Below are 19750 nucleotides of genomic sequence, written 5' to 3' on the forward strand. Positions count from 1 at the left end.
CATTGAAGCAGTTATTTATTTGTATTTTTTTGTAAGCATTATTTTTGTTGATTTGGCAATCTTTCATTTATTGGAGAATTTACTGCTCGCAGTTTGCAGATTTGTCTCTTACTGCAACCAATATGATTCAAACTGTGATTTGTGGCGTATCATTACACCCACACACAGTCAACATGGAGGATTTTTCTGGAGGCTCAGCTGCAGATGAAGACTCTACAGAGAGTCTTCAGTTTACAGCAGTCCCAACATACTGTGCATACACTGTTTTGACAATACATATTGGTTAGCATAGCGACGTAACAGTACGTGCTCACGCGGCACAAGAAGGAGTGCTAAGTTAGCATGCACAGTTAATTACAGTTTTTCCATTTGATTATTTTATATTTATGGTCTAGAAGTGTTTGACACACAAATATTTCCTGTAATTCTGACTTTACTACTGCGTTAGCATAGATTATTTATAGACTACGGCGGGTTCCATACAAATTCAGGTTACATCGCCGCCGTGGGAAATTAGGAATGGAACTCATAAAACTGAGGAACGCCTGTGAGGAATTAGTGTACTCTATAATCAAAGTTGTTGATTAGGTGGATGATCCTTGAGCCGGTCGGTGGAAAGTTAGGCGAAGGAGGAACGCGTTATCATGTCACTAAATCTAAAGCTTTAGAAACGGCTTTGTAACCATTTCCAAACTGATAGATGTCAATTACTTTTTTACTCATCTGTTCTTGAATTTCTTTGGATCTTGGCATTTTGTTGCAGATTTTTGAGATCTTCTGGCCAGCCTCATTTTGTCAGGTTCCATTTACGTGATTGCTCGATTGATCGAACAGGTCTGCAGGTAATCAGGCTTGGATGTGGCCAGTGAAAATGAACTCAGCTTTCCCAAAAATGTGATTAGAGAGAGTTGATTCATGATTTTACATGGGGTGTAATTGCTTTTTCACACAGAGCCGGGTATCTTTGAATATTTGTTTCCTTTATAAATAAAATCACAATTTAAAAACTGCTTTTCATGCTTACTTCTTTGTCTGATATTTGCTTTTGTTTGATTAAAGCGCGGAACTAAAAATAAAAAAATAAAGACTTTGAGAAGGGGCCAGGCTGGATGTCGCTGGGTCCCCGTAAATGTAATTTTAGTTGAAAAAGATCATGTGATATAACCTGGCAATTTTATTGGCCGTAACCTCTGTGCCGTTGCGACGCCAGTCACTAGCGATTTAAATTTTGAATTGCAGGTAAAGTACAACCCCAATTCCAATGAAGTTGGGACGTTGTGTTAAACATAAATTAAAACAGAATACAATGATTTGCAAATCATGTTCAACCTATATTTAATTGAATGCACTACAAAGACAAGATATTGAATGTTCAAAATGATAAACTTGATTGTTTTTAGCAAATAATCATGAACTTAGAATTTTATGGCTGCAACACGTTCCAAAAAAGCTGGGACAGGTGATAAAAAAGACTGAGAAAGTTGATGAATGCTCATCAAACACCTGTTTGGAACATCCCACAGGTGAACAGGCTAATTGGGAACAGGTGGGTGCCATGATTGGGTAGAAAAGGACCTTCCCTGAATTGCTCAGTCACTCACAAGCGAAGATGGGGCGAGGTTCACCTCTTTGTGAACAAGTGCGTGAGAAAATAGTTCAACAGTTTAAGGACAATGTTTCTCAACGTACAATTGCAAGGAATTTAGGGATTTCATCATTTAAGGTCCATAATATCATCAAAAAGTTCTGAGAATCTGGAGAAATCATTGCATGTAAGCGGCAAGGCCGAAAACCAACATTGAATGCCCGTGACCTTCGATCCCTCAGGCGGCACTGCATCAAAAACCGACATCAATGTGTAAAGGATATCACCACATGGGCTCAGGAACACTTTAGAAAACCAATGTCAGTAAATACAGTTCGGCGCTACATCCGCAAGTGCAACTTGAAACTCTACTATGCAAAGCAAACACCATTTATCAACAAGAAACGCAGCCGGCTTCTCTGGGCCCGAGCTCATCTAAGATGGACTGATGTAGAGTGGTGTGTTCTGTCAAGTGTTCTGTGGTCCGACGAGTCCACATTTCAAATTGTTCTTGGAAATTGTGGACGTCGTGTCCTCCGGGCCAAAGAGGAAAGGAACCATCTGGACTCTTATGGACGAAAAGTTCAAAAGACAGCATCTGTGATGGTATGGGGCTGTGTTAGTGCCAATGGCATTGGTAACTTACACATCTGTGAAGGCACCATTCATGCTGAAAGGTACATACAGGTTTTGGAGAAACATATGCTGCCATCCAAGCAACGTTTTTTTCATGGACGTCCCTGCTTATTTCAGCAAGACAATGCCAAACCACATTCTGCAAGTGTTACAACAGCGTGGCTTTGTAGTAAAAGAGTGCGGATACTTGACTGCCCTGCCTGCAGTCCAAACCCCTTTCCCATTAAAAATGTGTGGCGTATTATCAATCCAATCCATCCATCCATTTTCTGAGCCGCTTACCTCACAAGGGTCGCGGGAGTGCTGGAGCCTATCCCAGCTATCAACGGGCAGGAGGCGGGGTACACCCGGAACCGGTTGCCAGCCAATTGCAGGGGATATATAAACAAACAACCATTCACACCTACGGGCAATTTAGAGTCTTAAATTAACCTACCATGCATGTTTTTGGGATGTGCAAGGAAACCGGAGTGCCCGGAGAAAACCCACTCAGGCACGGGGAGAACATGCAAACTCCACACAGGCGGTGCCGGGAATTGAACCCCGGTCCTCAGAACATTGAGGCAGACGCTCCTACCAGTCGGTCACCGTACCGCTTTGGCGCATTATGAAGCATAAAATACAACAAGGGAGACCCCGGACTGTTGAACAGCTGAAGCTGTACATCAAGCAAGAATGGGAAAGAAGTCCACCTACAAACCTTCAACAATTAGTGTCCTCAGTTCCCAAACATTTATTGAATGTTGCTAAAAGAAAAGGTGATGTAACACAGCGGTAAACATGACCCTGTCCCAGCTTTTTTGGAACGTGTTGCAGCAGTAAAATTCTAAGTTAATGATTAGTTGCTAAAAACAATAAAGTTTATCAGTTTGAACATGAAATATCTTGTCTTTGTAGTGTATTAATCAAATATAGGTTGAACATGGTTTGCAAATCATTGTATTCTGTTTTTATTTATGTTTAACACAACGTCCCAACTTCATTGGAATTGGGGTTGTAGTTGCAGATGGTTGGCAGATGAAATTTTTCAGTGAAGCTCGGCTGCCTTGCTCAGTGTGGAGCAGGCGCGATTAAAATTTCAAGACCTCTCATGTCCTCCACGGTGCTGTCCGGTGACAGGTCAGTGAAGCTGCGGAGAAAGTGTAATTCAACGATGTGTTATCGTCTGAGGAGAAAACAAACTGTTTCAAAGAGACAAATAACTGTCACCGAGGCTAAGCAGCTGAAAGGGAAACAACGCTCAGTAGATGAAAAGCACACATGCTCTGAGGCGAGTGCCATTCTGACAGAATTAGTTCATCGCTCGCTCGACATCCATGTCTTTTTTTGTGTGGGGAGTTGATGAAACGCACCGAAAGAGGTGACTTCATGCAAACTCCCCCGAGTGAGGCGTGGATATACTCTTACAGGCTTGATCTGCCCTCAACTCCCTTTCAAGCTTGTTTTTTCTTTTTGTCTTTTTTTTTTTGCCCCGCCACTTAAAGCCCAGCTGGATTTTCCGCTCAAGGTGCCTTCCCTAAAGCGGAGGATGGAGCGGGAAGATGAAGAAAAGTAGGAATGAGGAAGGAGGGGTGACTGAGTTTGTCTTAATCGCATGCTCGTGTCTCCTCGCTTCACCCACTGAAGCGGCATCCAGCCCGGAAGCGAACCCGGGAGGCCTCCTGCTCGCCAGGGTGTCGGCACACATCGCAAACTGAACGCAGATCGAGAGCACCAAAGGGCAAAGTGGAACAGCGACAACACATGTATTACATATTCACCAAGCAGCTTTTCATTCACCACTTCATAAGTCACAGTTGAAATGTACACTGTGATTTTTTTACAGCTCGTCCTGCTTTGGGGGGGGGGGGTCTCTGGACTAAATGAAGTGTCACTGACCTGTTAAGTGTCTATCCATCCCTGCCTGTGTTCATTTGCAGCTTGCACCTGCCTACACTTTGGTTTATGGGCCAACAAAGCTCTGGCTGGAAAAGACCATTTGAAGTCATTACATCTGCCAATGAGGTTATGTTTTCATACATATTTGGTACACACATATACACCAATTATCGTGTCGAATTCGAGTACCCCCCCCAGACCCCTCCCCTTCCGATCAAAGCCAGCAAAGGCCCTATTATCGGATGTCTCTAAAAGATTTTCATGTGTTGTTGGATTTGTCCTCCCCAATCTACTCAGAAAACAGCTGTTACTGAAAATCATGAAAGTTCAACCCGTTAAATATTTCCAATCAAAAACACTGGTGGGCGTGGTCAACATTGAGTTTGGTCGATTTACGAATCCGCTATTGTGACGTGAAAAGGAATGATAGGCAATTAGCAAGCGAGCTGAAACTGGCTAAAGGAACAACTGGTTGATGTTGTTGTCAGATATGCTACCAGTTGGCCGAGCTTGTTCTATTTCTTTTTCTTGGTATTTTTTGTGTGTCCGGCTGTCCCGCGGCATCGTACTGCCTGTCACTGGTCAGTCTTGGTCCTATACAGACATTTGGTTTTGGGAAGGAAACTCACAATTGTCGGTTTATCGTTTCCGATTTCATTCATACTAGTTGATGGTGTAAGCATTTCCCGTCATACTTACTGTTTTTCATTTAATTGTTTTATATATATATATATATATGGACTACAAACATGTTTTTCATAAAGATTTTTACTATAATTAAAACTTACTACTAGTGCGTTACCGTATGTTATGTTATGTTATGTTGCTGCCGTAGGAACGGAACCTTGTCATAAACCCAGGGCCCCCACACTGTACTAAATAACAGACATCGAATGTGTAGACCACGGAAAACAGCAGCAGCCTACAGCGAAAATACAGGAATTGGACTCAGTTTGCCAAAATCTACGGAGGTGGTTGTATTGTGCAGTGGAAAGTAGGGGATATAGTGAATAGGGCATGAGTGTTAATCATACAATTCAGGCATTCGTAGGAGGAGAGGGTAGCTATGAAGATGTGGCCTTGGAGTAGGTCTCCGCTCTGCTTAAGAGGTGTGGAAGAAATCATTTTGGCCTACCAACAATTTAACCAACCAGATGTCTTCCATACAGATTATCCCTCTCAATAATAACAACTGTAATTAAAGCTGTAAACAGACACTCGGTGCGAGTGTCTGTTTACCTTTTTCCCCCCACAACAAATCATCAAAACGATCATCTCCCTTTGACAGCCATCAAACCAAAGTGGTTGACTTCCTGTTCAATTTCGGGCATGGGGTCCCTGTGACTTTTTCGTGTGTTCACCCTATTTCGTGTTGACAGGTCAAAGAGGTGTTAATCCTTGTGACTTTTTCGAGCAACCTCCTCATGCATATTTTCCAGGGCCAAATGTATTTTTGTCATTGTTGCAGCGGGCACTACTGAGTGAGTTTCGGGGTGTTCAGGACTCCTAAAATACATACATTACACATACTTCTAAAAATGTTTTCGGGAAGTTTGAGCCACCCAAAAAGGCGATTTTTTTTTTCAGTCCGTCGGAAGAATTCCAAGAGGTTCTTCGCTTTGCCTGGCGCTCTGGTCCTAAACATAGAAACATGTTGTCAGTGTGTTTTACTTCACTCTGTCTTCTTTGCTAGGTGGGGGGGAAATGCCGACACATTCCTCACCCCCCGCCACTATCTGTGCACCGCTGCCCACTTTGACAGACTTGAGCGTGATGACCTTGCCCCGTTTCCTGTCCACCGGCATTCCGCTCAATAGGAGAAGAAACGGGAATGTTGATAAGGAGATACGCAGTCTGGGGGTGTGTGGGGTGGAGGATCTTGTCTTGATGACGGACAGTTTCCTGCCCCTCAACCTGGATGAAGCCATTGTGCCTCCCCGCACGCTCAATGGGGATAGACGCTACATGAGAGGGTCAATAGCGATAGCGTGAGGCAAACAAAACCGCTCTTTGTGCTCCAGTATTTCTTCTATGCAGCCTAGTTATTCAATTTCCTGCACGCCGGGAGAGGGCTTCCTTATCTGAGACTGTTTAGACCTGCAAAACGGCTGGTGGCCTTTTGTTTGCAGGTGACCCACCCCTGAGGTGACATTTAATTCCTGGGCAAAAAAAAAAAAAGTCTGGCCATGCTCTAAGGCACAGGCTCTCCCTACCTGAGAAGATTACTAATACAGTGAATGCAACAGTGCCGCATTCATAGCTGATGGGGCTGAGCAACTAGCTGCTAGAAAGAGAGAGAACCAAACACATCATTAAATTCATATCATATACACTGTAGCAGCGAATCGGGATTCGAAGAAGCGAGCTGAAGGAAAGCAGACGTGGATGCATCTTCGTCTTGATGTTATATTTACAGCATTTCCTCCTCATCTGTACGTGATGTTATTTTATAAAGGAAAAAGTGGTGGGAGGAGGAACACTACGTAACTCTCCATTACTGCTTCACGTGTTCTTTTTTTTTTTTTTTGTAGAGAAAATTAATTCAACAGGCGAGCTGACAAAACGAAGAAAAAACATACTCTCGTTGTGATTTCTGTTGCTAGGTGGAATTCAGGGGGCACTATCTTCTGCTGCATCACAAAGACCAGAAAGGACAGGGAAGGTGGAAGGAAGTCAGGAATATATTAAAAGAAATACATTGATCCAGCTATCCATTTTTTGGTCACAAATAGATTCACACTCACATTCACACTCACAATCACACCTTTAGAGGATTTAAAGTCATAAATTTACCTCGTATGTATGTTTTTTTTGGGCAATGTGGAAGGAAGCCGAAGTACATGAAGAGAATCCACACAAGCGCGGGGAGAACGTGCAAACTCCAAACAAGCAGACAGAAGCAAAGATTCAAACCCCGAACCCGAGAACTCTAAGGCAGACGTGCAAACCACTACTTCCAACAATGTTCCGTCTCGTCATTGTCGGAGTCAGTCTCGTCGCCGGGGGGCTGTTCAGCAATGATGCCGGCTTTCGCGAAGGCTCGGACAACAGTCAAAGCAGATACCTTAGCCTAGGCATCCACAATCCATTCACATATGGTGGCGTTGCCTCCTAGTCGTAGTAAAGCCGTGTTCGCCATCTGTCATCCGTCGCTCCCACGCCGCTCACAACTTCACTTTGAACGCCCTGTTTGCGCCGATGTCCAGCGGTTGGAGTTCCTTCGTCAAGGCTCCCGGAATGATGGCAAGCTCCGAGTTCATTTGCTGCACTTGGTTTTTCGCAGCGGCTGTGAGATGGGCGCGCATGGAGTCACAGATCAACAGGGACGACGGTGACGCGTGGAAAAAACCATCCGGTCTCTTTACGTACACCTCACTCAGCCACTCTCTCATTTTCTCCTCGTCCATCCAGCCATGCTGTCCTCAGTCACGTCCGCCTTTCCTCTATATAAGCAGCGTGTCGGCAGGAAATGCTCCCAGTCAGTCAAGCGAAGCGCTCATCAAAGTCACGCAACAACATTTACAGATTTTGGAACTCTGTGCACACATAAGGCGCCCCGCCCATTTTGGAGAAAATGTAAGACTTTTAAGAGCGCCTTATCGTCGTGAAAATACGGTAGGCTGCCAGGGGAGAAAAACAAGTGCAGGCAGCTTCTAAGAGGGGGAAAATATTGAAGTAGGCATCTGCTTCGGTGTTTGTTACTTGTTACTAGACGGGCTAGGTGAGATTAAGAGGGGAAGAAAATGGAATCCAACTGTCAGAAAATGCAGTTTTGACCCTGACAGATTAAGACCTCACAACAGGAAATCGCGTAAACATTGTAAAAGCAGACGTCTAGGGCAAAGAGGCTAGATTTTACATTCTGGAATGAAATATGATTGCTGTTTGCGCCTCGTTGAACGCAAACAAATCGCTGTCGTAAACGTCGGCCGACCCCATCGCGGATGGCGTTGTATTTCATTTTCTCGGAGTCGGAGTGAAACACAGATCGCGGAGATTCGTGCTTCTCCGCCTCATTTCAATCCGCCGTCGTGTTTTGATTCAAAACTTTCCGTCTCGCTCGGCTATTATTAAAATGGCTCCTTATTATTGCTGCCTGTTGGCTGGCGGGCTGACAAAAGCGTATGGGTAAATAAAGAAGGGCACAAATATAATAATTAAACGTCTCAACATGGTGCTAAATATGTATGATGAACCCCTTGTCTCATGACTTGAAAAGCGTCCAGTTGCATGATGTATCACAGCACACAGACTGACCGCTCATCTGTGACTCTCCCACGGTTTGGCCGATAATTCATGATCGCCCCGCCACGGAGCGGCGGCGGCGGCGGCGGCGGCGACGCTCAATATGAATTCTAAAATGGCAAGCCAAGCATATCAATGGACGACAGACTGGCTGCACATGGCCCTGAGCCAGAGAGGAGTTAGCGCACAATAGTCCCCCCATCACCACCCATTGAGTGGAGGCCCAGGACTGGAAATAGCAGTGAGGCACACGGGAAGCTCTTCAATCAGCACAATGCATGGCCCTGCTTGAGACACAAAAAAATTAATAATAAAAAAAAAAAGTGTTGTTAACCTTTGCCACCTTTTTTGGGGAGAAACACCAGCAAGCTGGTATGCGAGCTGGTGACAAGCCAGAAAGCAATAGTGAGTCAGCTGTGGGAGGCACAAAGCAGAAGAAAAGCAAAGAAAAAATCTCTTGCTTGCTATAATGGAAACAAACAAAAAAAAGATACAGTGGTACCTTACCTTTGTGGCCAAATGTATTCTTTTTTAGAGTTACAAGCAGTCACTTGGTCATTTTTTTGCCATATAAAATTTGAGGTTTGAGCGAGCTTCAGATGCGCCACAACTCAAGTATTGTCTTGTTATACTAATATTAATATATATTAAAATGGATATTCTCTCATTTTGAATTTGATGTCTGCAACACGTTCCAAAAAAGCTGTGGACAGGGGCAACAAAAGACTAGGAAAGTTGAGGAATGCTCACAACACACCTGTTTGGAACATTCCAGAGGTTAATTGGAAACAGGTGAGTGTCATGATTGAGTATAAAAGGAGCATCGCCGAAACGCTCAGTTGGATGTGGAAAGGGTCACCACTTCGTGAACAACTGTGTGAGAAAATAGTGCAACATTTAAAGAACAACGTTTCTCAACGTACAATTGCAAGGAATTTAGGGATTTCATCATCTGCCGTCCATGATATCATCAAAAGAGTTAGAGAATCTGGAAAAATCTCTGCACGGAAGCGGCAAGGCCAAAAATCAACATTGAATGCCAGTGACCTTCGATCCCTGAGGGGGCACTGATGCATTAAAAACCAGCATCATTGTGTATTAGATATTGCCACTTTAGAAAACCATTGTCAATTAATACAGATTGTTGCTATAGCTACAAATGCAATTAAAACTCTACCATGCAAAGTGAAAGAAAGCCATGTATCAACAACACCCAGAAACGCTGCTGGCCACTATCTCTGGGCCAAGCTCATCTGAGAAGGACAGACGCAAAATATAAAATAATCCTTCCGACAAATCATATTATGTCATGAATGTACGGGCCAGTAACAGTTCTGACAGGGCCACCATAGCTTGGCCTATGGTGGCCACTCAAAAGATGCTTCATGTCGGGCCCTGCTTTCACACAGAGCCGCAACACGGGAAAAGGCTTGCTTCGAGTATTACGTTGACAAACAGTGTAAAAGGGTTATAGTCAGACGGCATCCCACAATTAGATTATTACAAGATTCTCTTTGACACCGTTTTTGTCCCACCTCTGTTACAGCTCTGGCAGTAACACTAGGAAAAAACCCTTCTATGACAGCCAGTGTGCAAAAGGGTCCAAATTTGAATGAAACATCATCCCTTTAAAAAGTTTTGTGCAAACCGGTTTTGTACATTTTGCAACATCGTGCTTTTTTTAACTACTGTATGTCAAAAAGATTACAATGACATACAAAAACATACAAAACAAGAAATCTAGTGGACTTCTGACCGTAACGTATCATCACCACTTGTATTTTCTATAAAAGTAGTCTCCTCTTGTACTAAATATATGGACGTCATCCTTGCTCCATCACATTTATTACAGCCACGAGAGTCTATTAAATGTTAGGTATAGATACTTTAGTGCTTACGACTTTGGAGGACCGTGACTTTATGGAGACGTCTGTTTAAATTCCTGTGTACTACGCAGATTATTTCTATTTGATGCCTGCCGCATCCTTGTCTCATTATATAAGGTGCGTACCAAACGCCAACTCCGTCGCTCTAAAGTAGGCCACGCAGGTATCAAGTCTGTTTGGGTCTGCAGATGAAAGAAGCCAGACAGAGTGCGCGGCGGCAGCCACAAGTGCCACATACCCATTATAAACCAATGAAAGCTGAAATCGGAGACTTACAAGTAAAGAAAGGGCAGATTTAGTGGGGGATTACTTCCTGTGGTCTTAGTCAACATTCTTGGTCGGCTCCGGTGTTTAAATAGCAAGCGGTTTGATTGTGTCTCATAGCAGCGGAATAAAGAGCAAATGTTTGTTGAGACGCTGTACTAGCACGGACATGAGTGGCCCCAGAAAAAGAGTTTGACGCCTTTTTTAGTGAAAACGATTCTATATAAATGGAACTGACATGGAATGTGGGGACCACCCGGCAATTTTCCACTTGAGTTAGTGTCAGAACTTGAAGCCACTAAAAGAGGGTTGGTTACACACGTACAAATAATCGGCCTGAAATTGAGCATTTTTCCTCTCTTCCAAACAAAGTCAGCAATGAACCAATTTTTATGTTTCAAAAAGATTATCTTAAGCGATTACCCTCTTTTGTGGGGGTTGTGTTCAGAGGGATTTTTCCTTCCCAATGTACTCTGACAACGGTGGAGGCCAACAATCGTGAATGTTTGATATGTTCTATATTTACCTTTGCAAATCCTTGTGTCTGGTAAACATCTGAGTTTGATTGTGAAGTGAAACGGAACAATCACCAATTAGGAGTCACCTGAAATTCATTGGTTGTGTTGAGTGTTTTGCATAACGAGTCTTCCAAGTCATTCACCACTATAAAAATAAAAATGGAAAGTGCAAGAGATTCCAAGTGCAACCTAGTTAAGCTAACAGTTAGCCAATGTTGTGTTTTTTCTACCAGTCTTTCTTCTTCAGCAGTCTGGAATGCCCTGTGGTACTGTGCTGCTTCTCACGGACTCAGACACGGACCTCAAACTTAGTACTATGACAGATATGATTACAGTATGTGGGTGGTGTGCTGTGTTGGTCATCACAAATTATCAAAACAGTAAGCGGCTACATGATTCTTTGTTTCTCATCATTTGAAAAATCGGTATGTGCACCCCACTTAAACCGGAGTGTTTAAGAGACACACTGCTCACGCCACTTTGTGTTGAAAGCAATTGTAATTACCAGAATGTGCCAACCCGCAACGGCTGGGTGTGGGAGCACTTTTGACACGGCCATTAAGCCAGTGTGAAAGCGGCTTGAGCCAGGACGACACCTGTGTACAGATGATTTTCCACAATGTCAGGACAGGGGTGAGAAGCTGACGCTCATTTCTGCCGCCCTGTTGAGTTGAAAGCAATTGCTGTCCATACAAAACACAAGTTAGATTAGAGTCAGCAATCCGAAGCTAATGAAAGAGTGTGTGCAAACGTGAGTTCCTACTAGCCTCCAGTCTCCTGCTTGTCAAAGAGAGTAGTACCAGTGATGTGTGTGAGCTTTGTTTTGGCTGAAAAGCTGATTATCGTCTTCGCTTTCAAGGGCCAAGAGATCATTAGCAAACACTGAAGGGGCTCTGGTCGAAGCAGCTCCGCATGGGAATCGGAGGGTACGACCAGCTGGAGGTCAGTGGAAAGCAGATAGATTTTGATATTGTTTTCAAATCCACACGCACGTTCTCTTTCAACGAATGGTTAAGATGCATTCTTCAGACGTAACCCAAAACCTGGTATATTTGCATACCAAAGCGCTATTTTGTCTTTTTAAGCGTTTCTCCAGGTCTCCTCGACTCAACCTTGAAGCCAAAAGCTGACGTGACTTCTTTAAGCGCCGTCTCGGTATTTCTAATACATATTGCTGTCAATAAATCCACAAATCACTGAAAGAATGCTTGGATCGCCTGCTCCGTCGCAGCTGTTTTATCATCGCATCCAGAGATAAATCTAATGGAGAACAAAAAAGGCAATGACAGAAATCAAATGGAAAAGCAAGCATCCCCAAAAAGAGACACTATATAACCTGCAATCAATGCTCGGCACACAAGTATGTGATTTTGGCTTACTTTGTTGTCGGTACAATGGGAACAAAGAGGTGGGGGAAGTGTAATGATCGTCGTCAACCAGCCCTAGCAGCAGCGTCGGTGGTTTTGATGGGCATGTAGCAGACGGGAGTTTTTTATGACAATCCTTGTAATTGCAGCCAAACGCAGCCATCAAAAGTGAAGCAAGCAGGCAGAAACGTAGGCTTTGAATGTCGCCGAGGACAATTAAAAACACGGAGGCGTTCCTTTCACCGCTCTGTCACAGAATCAAGGGTGACAGGTATACATGCTGCATGGAATTTCATTGGGCGTCAGTAAAATAAGTGATTCCTCAGGGAGTTCAGCTTCTCAAAGAACAATGACAATCTCTTATGAAGATGATAAAGGGGGCTCGTGTGAACCTTTAGGGTGGTAAGAGTTGACATTGGAAGCATGCATCAGTAAAACTGTCAATGGGCATATTATAGCAAATTGTCTTTTTGATTGTTTGTATACAAACAGTTGTGTGTCTGTATGCCTGCCCAACCATCAAATTTACCAATTTCTGAAAATGAAAACGTGTCTGTGATCGGGCTGATTGTGCTATAACAGTGGGATTAATTTACATAATAACCCCCCACCCCCCGATTTGGCAGCTAGACTGGGCGAAGATCCGGCATTTTTAAGTGACGACCGGCCTAATGTAAAAGCCAAAAGGGATGATCGTTAGCTAACAGTGTTAGTTTCTGATAAGCACCAAATACTCAAATACTCAACCAAACAGTCAATGTGGGGGTACGGGGTGTTTGTGTCGCCACTGTATCCACTGCATGAGCCACATGCACAGATCCGCTACATTAATTGATGCAAGTCAAGTTAATTTATAAGTCCTTTTCTTAGAGTGGCAACTTTATAAATCTGAACGTCCCATAATCACTAACCTACAATAAAGCAGTGGTAAAGTCATAATTACAGTAAATATTTGTATGAAAAACACTTCAATGCTAAAAATGTTAAACAATAAAAAATTATTATTGTGCCTTCTTGTGCAGCATAAAGACCAATTCTTACACCGCTGTGCAAATTATAAAGGCCTCTTTATACTCTAAGTGCTAGAGGACTCTGCATCTTTTGCACAATTGTCAAAAGAAATAAAATAAAATAAACTATGTACCGGGATTACCAGATAACTATTAACCCTTTATTGCTCAGTGACTGTTTTTTTGTCTCCAAAGTGTTCTCTGTCAACTGACTGTCTGTTGTCGTACTAGAGCGTAGACAAATTCCTTGTGTTTTGTGGACATACTTGGCAAATAAAGATGAATCTGATTCTGACATTGCAGATCGGTCCAATCTCAGTCAAAACCTTGTGGCTTGTCGTAAACAGAGAACCCCCTGTGGATTAACTCAGCTGCTTGGTGACGAAGTGCCACCTCCATGTGCGAAAATACAATGAAAAATATAAAGGAAGCTTTTACGGGTGCTAACTCACCTCGTCGTAACCCGCTAGCTACGCCCCCGGTAGTCATGGTAACAAAAGTGTAAATTGTGCTGTAAGTCTTGCATATCTCTCCTTTAATGAGTTCAATGCAAAGCGCTCGAAATACATTTTTTCATCTCCAAGGCTGAAAGCACTGAAGTAGAACTCAAACGCAACCTTGCTGCTGTACAGCTCTTCAGTCCATTTTTTTGTACAACCGCTACAAATCAGCCTAATAAATTCAGCGCATTCCTTCAGCTGAACAAAAGAGCGCTTTTTGAAAGGTTGGCCGGAATCTCATTAATGCCACACAACTCCATTGCAACTCACCTTGTGAACAGTGGCAAGAGCAGAGAAGGAGCAGCAGGCAGGAAAAGGCCGGACACCTCCACGGGGAAGAGGCCATTGTACCCCTGTTAGGTGAGCCGTCCAAGAAAATCTGTTTTTTTCGGAGGTGAGATCAGGAAGCTGGAACAAAGTCAACGACCGGTGGTTCTCTGCAAAGCATCACCAGTCATCTTCGCATCTGCAGAAATAGACACAAAAGATTGCCTTAAAATGGAGCAAATTGGGCAATGATGTCATAATTATTATTCCAGCTGTGGATTTACAACGCATGCAGTGTCATGTTGCATCGGGCTTTACTGTAATGTGCGGGCCTTGTCCACATTAATCGCAGAACACTGATCTGGATTTAACATTTGCACACTTGATGCCGCTTAATGGTGTTACGTCTGCTCAGCTGTCCGCTGTCGCACGCACGCTCAGCTGCAGTGCTTTTAGAGATCTTCAAAGTTGGGATTTATGTTTTTCGGTATGCAGGCTCATCCTAGCAATATTATCTACTGACGTACTAACACTCGTTGGGGGGGGAAATTACGATTCATTCACTGTGCTGCTCGGCTTGCAGCATTCGCACAGCGCATTTGCCTCACCCTCCCAACGTCTACCCCATACCCGCTTGTGGCTGAGTAAAAGACTGAGAAATTAAGTTGAACAGCAAATGTGAACACTTTTTTTCCCCTTTCACACCTGTAAGGGCCCAAGCATTAAGACAAAGTAAATGGTGTTCTTGGTACTTATTTGACACTCGCCAATGTGTCACTAATGAATGCTTCATTCTCCAACTCGTCCCCTGTTCTACTTTTCCTTCGCCTCCACACAGAGAGGGAAAATAGGGGGGGGGGGGAACACGGCTGTCGCTCAGGCAACGCAGACACGACTGCATTGTGAGCTTACGTTCTGTCTTCTTCCTTATCGAGGGTGGTGTGTGTGTGTGTGTGTGTGTGTTGGGGGGGGTTTGGGTACCAGCGCTATGTCTGCAGAAACGGTAAAAGGTTGCAGCCTGCACAAGCTAACACAGCAGACAGATAAACTGCTTACTGGAGTCAAACAGCAAGCAGCAGTCAAATGCCACACACTGACTTCACATATATAAGCACGTACATATCCGCTAGCAGGAATACAGAAATTCATTTACATATTGTGTTTTGTTTATTCCCATGTGGTTGCCATCCGACACAACAGGCCACATTGTAGCTGTCACTGTGCAAAGACACAAGGCTTGTGAATGCGCTCGACCCCCATCAACCTTCATGATTGTTTCTTTACTACCTGGATATTCCATTGGATGTCTAGTCATCCGTCTGAATAAATTTAAAGCTGTACAACTTAAGTCAAAATGGTACTTAATTTGCGACACACATGTATTTATAAACACTCCCATCCCAAGCTGTCGCGCTTTCACTCGGTGTGCTTTCCACTGGAACACCTGGGTTAACCGTTTTCACAACTTGGCCAAACAAGAAAACCTTTCCAGGTTCTGGGCCCACCACAGCAGCGGGTTCAGCATGGTAGGAATTTACAGCATTTGTCAATGATCTAAGATCTCTTTATGTGCACTGGAAAAATTCCCCGCTTTCCTTCCACTTTCACTGTAATGGCCACAGAGTTGTTCAAAATCTCTCTTCGAGCCTGGCTTTTTCCCCCCTTTCCTGGTTCACTCTCAATTACCAAAGCTGTGCTTTCTGAAATAGAAGACAATTTAAATCAATTAAGGTGATGGACTAATTTCATTCAGTGCACTCATCTGTTGCTGTAAGCAGCTTCATCTTCTCCTCAAGCAAAAACGCTACATTTTAACAGTCATTGTGGAGTAGCGAAATCGACTAGTCGACAAGTCTGTGTCTTGGGGCCCCAAGCGGCCCTTTGGTTAGCGTTTGCCTCGCGCCGACTCTTGTTAGTAATAGTACTTGAGAAGTCAACATGTCTGAAAAATGATCTATGAGAGAATTGAAGGCTTGACTAAACTGTAATTTGCCAACAACCCCACTATACTGCACTCAAATAAACACATAATACAAATATTTTAAATAATATACAACAGAAAAACAAAATCAGCTTTCATCCACTTGTGTATTGAAATCAATGCGAAAACTCAGGGGGGACACATTGCGGCCGCATACAACCATCTGTTTCTTTGAAAAAAGAAATTGTCTGTATGTTTATTTATGGTTTATGCCAACACTGGTAATATATATATATATATATATATATATATATATATAAAGAGAAGACCATGTAATGTTTTTTTGTCTTGCAGCAGACAAGTTTTATTTCTGTTTCTATCATAATCAACATAAACTTGCAGCTCTGATGTTACTACACAAAATATGAATGAGTTAAATACAGTATATATATTTTTTACTCAATATATATATATACTTTTACTGAGTATATATAGTAAACAGGAAGTCCTCGAGTTTCGACTTTACGACGCCCGTGCCTCGTCCGCCATTTTGTCCCCATCACTATAGTGTTTCTGCTTAGCTAGTGCATAGTGCTTGTCTGTGTTTGTGCGCCAGGAGTATCTTTGCCTTTTTCGCCCTCCTTTTTTCATACTCTCAGCAGTAATGGTAAGTACAGCATCTTATTTTTTTATTTTAATGTATTTTAGTTTCTTTATACGAAGTGTTAACCTTTCCTGCTACGGTCACCTGACCGTAGTCGGGAGACGCAGGGGAGACGCCTTCTCCAGGGCCGAGATTGTCCTCCTCGGGGTTAACGCCCTTCTCTCGTTGCACAGCTGAGCTGGGTGGCGGCAACAATAAAGGCACGAAGCACCGATTTGCTGCTTTAATGGCTTTATTAGCTCCTCTGCACATTCAACGTCAACGGGTCCTCCGCTAATCGCTACTCTTCCCCGGTCGCCGTCACTACACTTGCCACTGGACACACTCGCACCTGCGCACACTCCTTCCTTCTTCACAGTCCCACCGGACGACGCCTCACTCACACATCGACGCACACGCCCACACACACCGAGCTTCACGTGGCACAATACCCGTAACAGAAGTATTTCGATGTAAATTTAGACTTTAATGGTGAAATCCGACTTACGCGGAAATTCGGGTTACGTCGCTAGCGTAGGAACGGAACTCGTTCGTAAATCGAGGACTTCCTGTATATACGTACAATGAATAACAGAAATAGAACATGCTTTCATCTATTTTTCTATTAGAATGCATGAGAAAACTTGGGTGGTATACACTGTGGTCGTCTACAACCACACATTTCTATCATAATTATCCACGCCTTAATGCCAAAAGCGCTTGAATATTTTTGGCACCTCAAAAGATATGCCACTAAAACCTCACATTACCACATTTTAGGTCACCACTGAAGTCATCCTATACATGATCAGTGTGCAACTGCCAGCTGGATCTCCATACAAGCGTGACGCAAAGGGCTTATTTATTGATATTTTGTTTTGATCATGCCCCCGTGGCAGAGAGGCAGACTCCCAGCAGAGGCATCAGTTCGACTCGTGTGGTTATGGTTCTATTTGCCATTCAAGTTGGCTGCTCAACAGTCAAATCTTTCCGGTAATCCACCGGTTCAGCAGCGGGCAGGGCACCAAATCGCCCAAGATGCAATCCTTCCTACATATGCACACGCCCGTTTAACTCCGAAGATTCGGAACCCTCCTGGGAGCCACGTGCTAAGTCTACTGGTGGTTGACAGGAGGAGATGGGAAGCTGTCGAGGGGACGTGCCCCATCCCTTCTGGCCTGCTGAGGCCAGGAGCCCCTCCAGACACCAGGGGGGCAAAGCTAGCCAATGTAGGCTTGCCCTCACCACCCCGGGGTTCTTTTTCTCCCGATTAGCCCCCGCATACGGCATCACCCCGCTGAGTAACATGTCTTCTTTCCCCCTTAAGCCGGCCAAAGCGCATCTTTCTAAAAATACTTTTTTTTGTTTGGTGGGATTTTATCAGGATTTAAGGAAAAAGGGATTAGGTGATTAACATCAAGATGCACAAGTACTGACAGATGCGACATAATTTCACAACAGATAGGGGGGGGGGGGGGGGCGTTGTGAGAAGGGTGGGGGTCAAAGCTTCTCAAGCATAAAATGTTGTTATTATTATTGTTATTTAAAGCATAAGAGTAAGGAATAATTGAGAATAGACTGGTAGCCGCCATGCTCACCCTACAGCTAAAAACATTTAATTCGTGCCGGAAATATGAGTCGGCAAAGCGTGTTGACAAGCTAAGCTCACTTAAAAGGTTAAGGAAATGGAAGTGAGCCAAACATGACAGGCTTATAAATGAACAGGTTAAATTCTACAAAACTAATCTGTGTTATAGCTAAAAAATAAAAGTTATTAAGTTTGTAAAAACACTGCAGACATTTCTGGCTAGTAATGATAGCAACAATGACGTGCTAATGCCACACAAAAGAAATTTGTGGTAAGAAGCTAAGGAATATAAGCTAATGTATGTACATTCGAAATGCTAACAGAACTAGTTTGTGTTAAATCTTAAAACAACATATTTTGGTTCATGGCAAAGTTTGTACAAATACTGCTCTGAACTGTTAACAACAACACTAGTGCTAACACAGCACAAGAGAAGCGAGAGGTAAGAAGCTTATGAAGCTAAGCTAATGCATGTATATGCTGATTGCTAATAAAACTAGGCTGTGTTACACTGTATCTTAAAATAAACGTTCAATGCAGCTACCGCAGTATGAGAGATGTCCTGGCACGTCTACGTTCAACAAGCAGAAAGAGGACACAAGTGAAGCCAGTTTTTAGCAAAAAGCTTTTTAATATACGATTTGTAGCAATGTTACCTATGTTACTGAAATCCCCCCAAAAATTGATGAATAAATAGTAATGAAAAACTGTGGCAATAAAATGTCAGCAAAAAAAAAAAAAAAAAAACATCAAGATAAATGTAACCAAAAAAACTGGCACATTAAATTGGCACTGTCAAATTGTGACCAAAATATATCACAAGTTGAGGCCAAAAAAGTCATCCAAAATTGGTCATCAAAATGCTGTATATCACCATAAATTGTCACAAAAAAAACTGCAACCGAAAGGTATCACCAAAGACTGTGACCCCAAAAATAGCACAACAATATAGTGAGCAAAAATGCCACCAGAAATAGCAATTTACATTTTTTACCCACAGAATTGGCACAGAAAATTCTGACCAAAAAAAGAGTAGTGCACTTCAGTCAGTCTCAACTGTTTCAAGATGCGATTAATCCATCAATATTTTCCACACAATCAACATCCTAGCTAACACAGTTTGAGAGGTGTCCTGGCTGGTCCATCTAAGCTATAAATCACTACAGAAGGCATTTTGGGGTTGCCATGACCGTGATGAATAGCAAATGCTAATCCCCTTATTACAAACAAGGGTCTCATCAATATGACTCCGAAGCTCCATATTGTTGCTAATTGCTATCCGGACAGCGGAAGTTATAAATATATAAACAAAACAGATTTATGAGTAACTGTCACTGCTTTCTTCCTCACTCCAATGAACTCAATAACATAACCGATGGGAAAAAAAGTTCTTCCTTTTCATCTGTTCCCTGAATAAAGAGGTACATACTGTACTGTATAGA

At 43.1% G+C, this 19750-nt stretch overlaps 1 protein-coding gene across 7 annotated transcripts in view; it reads right to left on the bottom strand.

Annotated features, from left to right (window-relative positions):
- Positions 1-19750, bottom strand: part of LOC133488857 (adhesion G protein-coupled receptor L2-like) — a 118017-nt gene that overhangs the window by 74421 nt on the left and 23846 nt on the right. For all 7 annotated transcript variants that reach the window (XM_061797307.1, XM_061797305.1, XM_061797308.1 and 4 more), the window contains exon 2: positions 14160-14355. In XM_061797307.1, coding sequence (XP_061653291.1) covers positions 14160-14235 — 76 coding nt within the window. In that variant the 5' untranslated portion in view covers positions 14236-14355. The remainder of the gene's footprint in view (positions 1-14159; positions 14356-19750) is intronic.

Source organism: Phyllopteryx taeniolatus, chromosome 14, assembly GCF_024500385.1.
Source record: "Phyllopteryx taeniolatus isolate TA_2022b chromosome 14, UOR_Ptae_1.2, whole genome shotgun sequence".
In the NCBI taxonomy this organism is placed as follows: domain Eukaryota; kingdom Metazoa; phylum Chordata; class Actinopteri; order Syngnathiformes; family Syngnathidae; genus Phyllopteryx; species Phyllopteryx taeniolatus.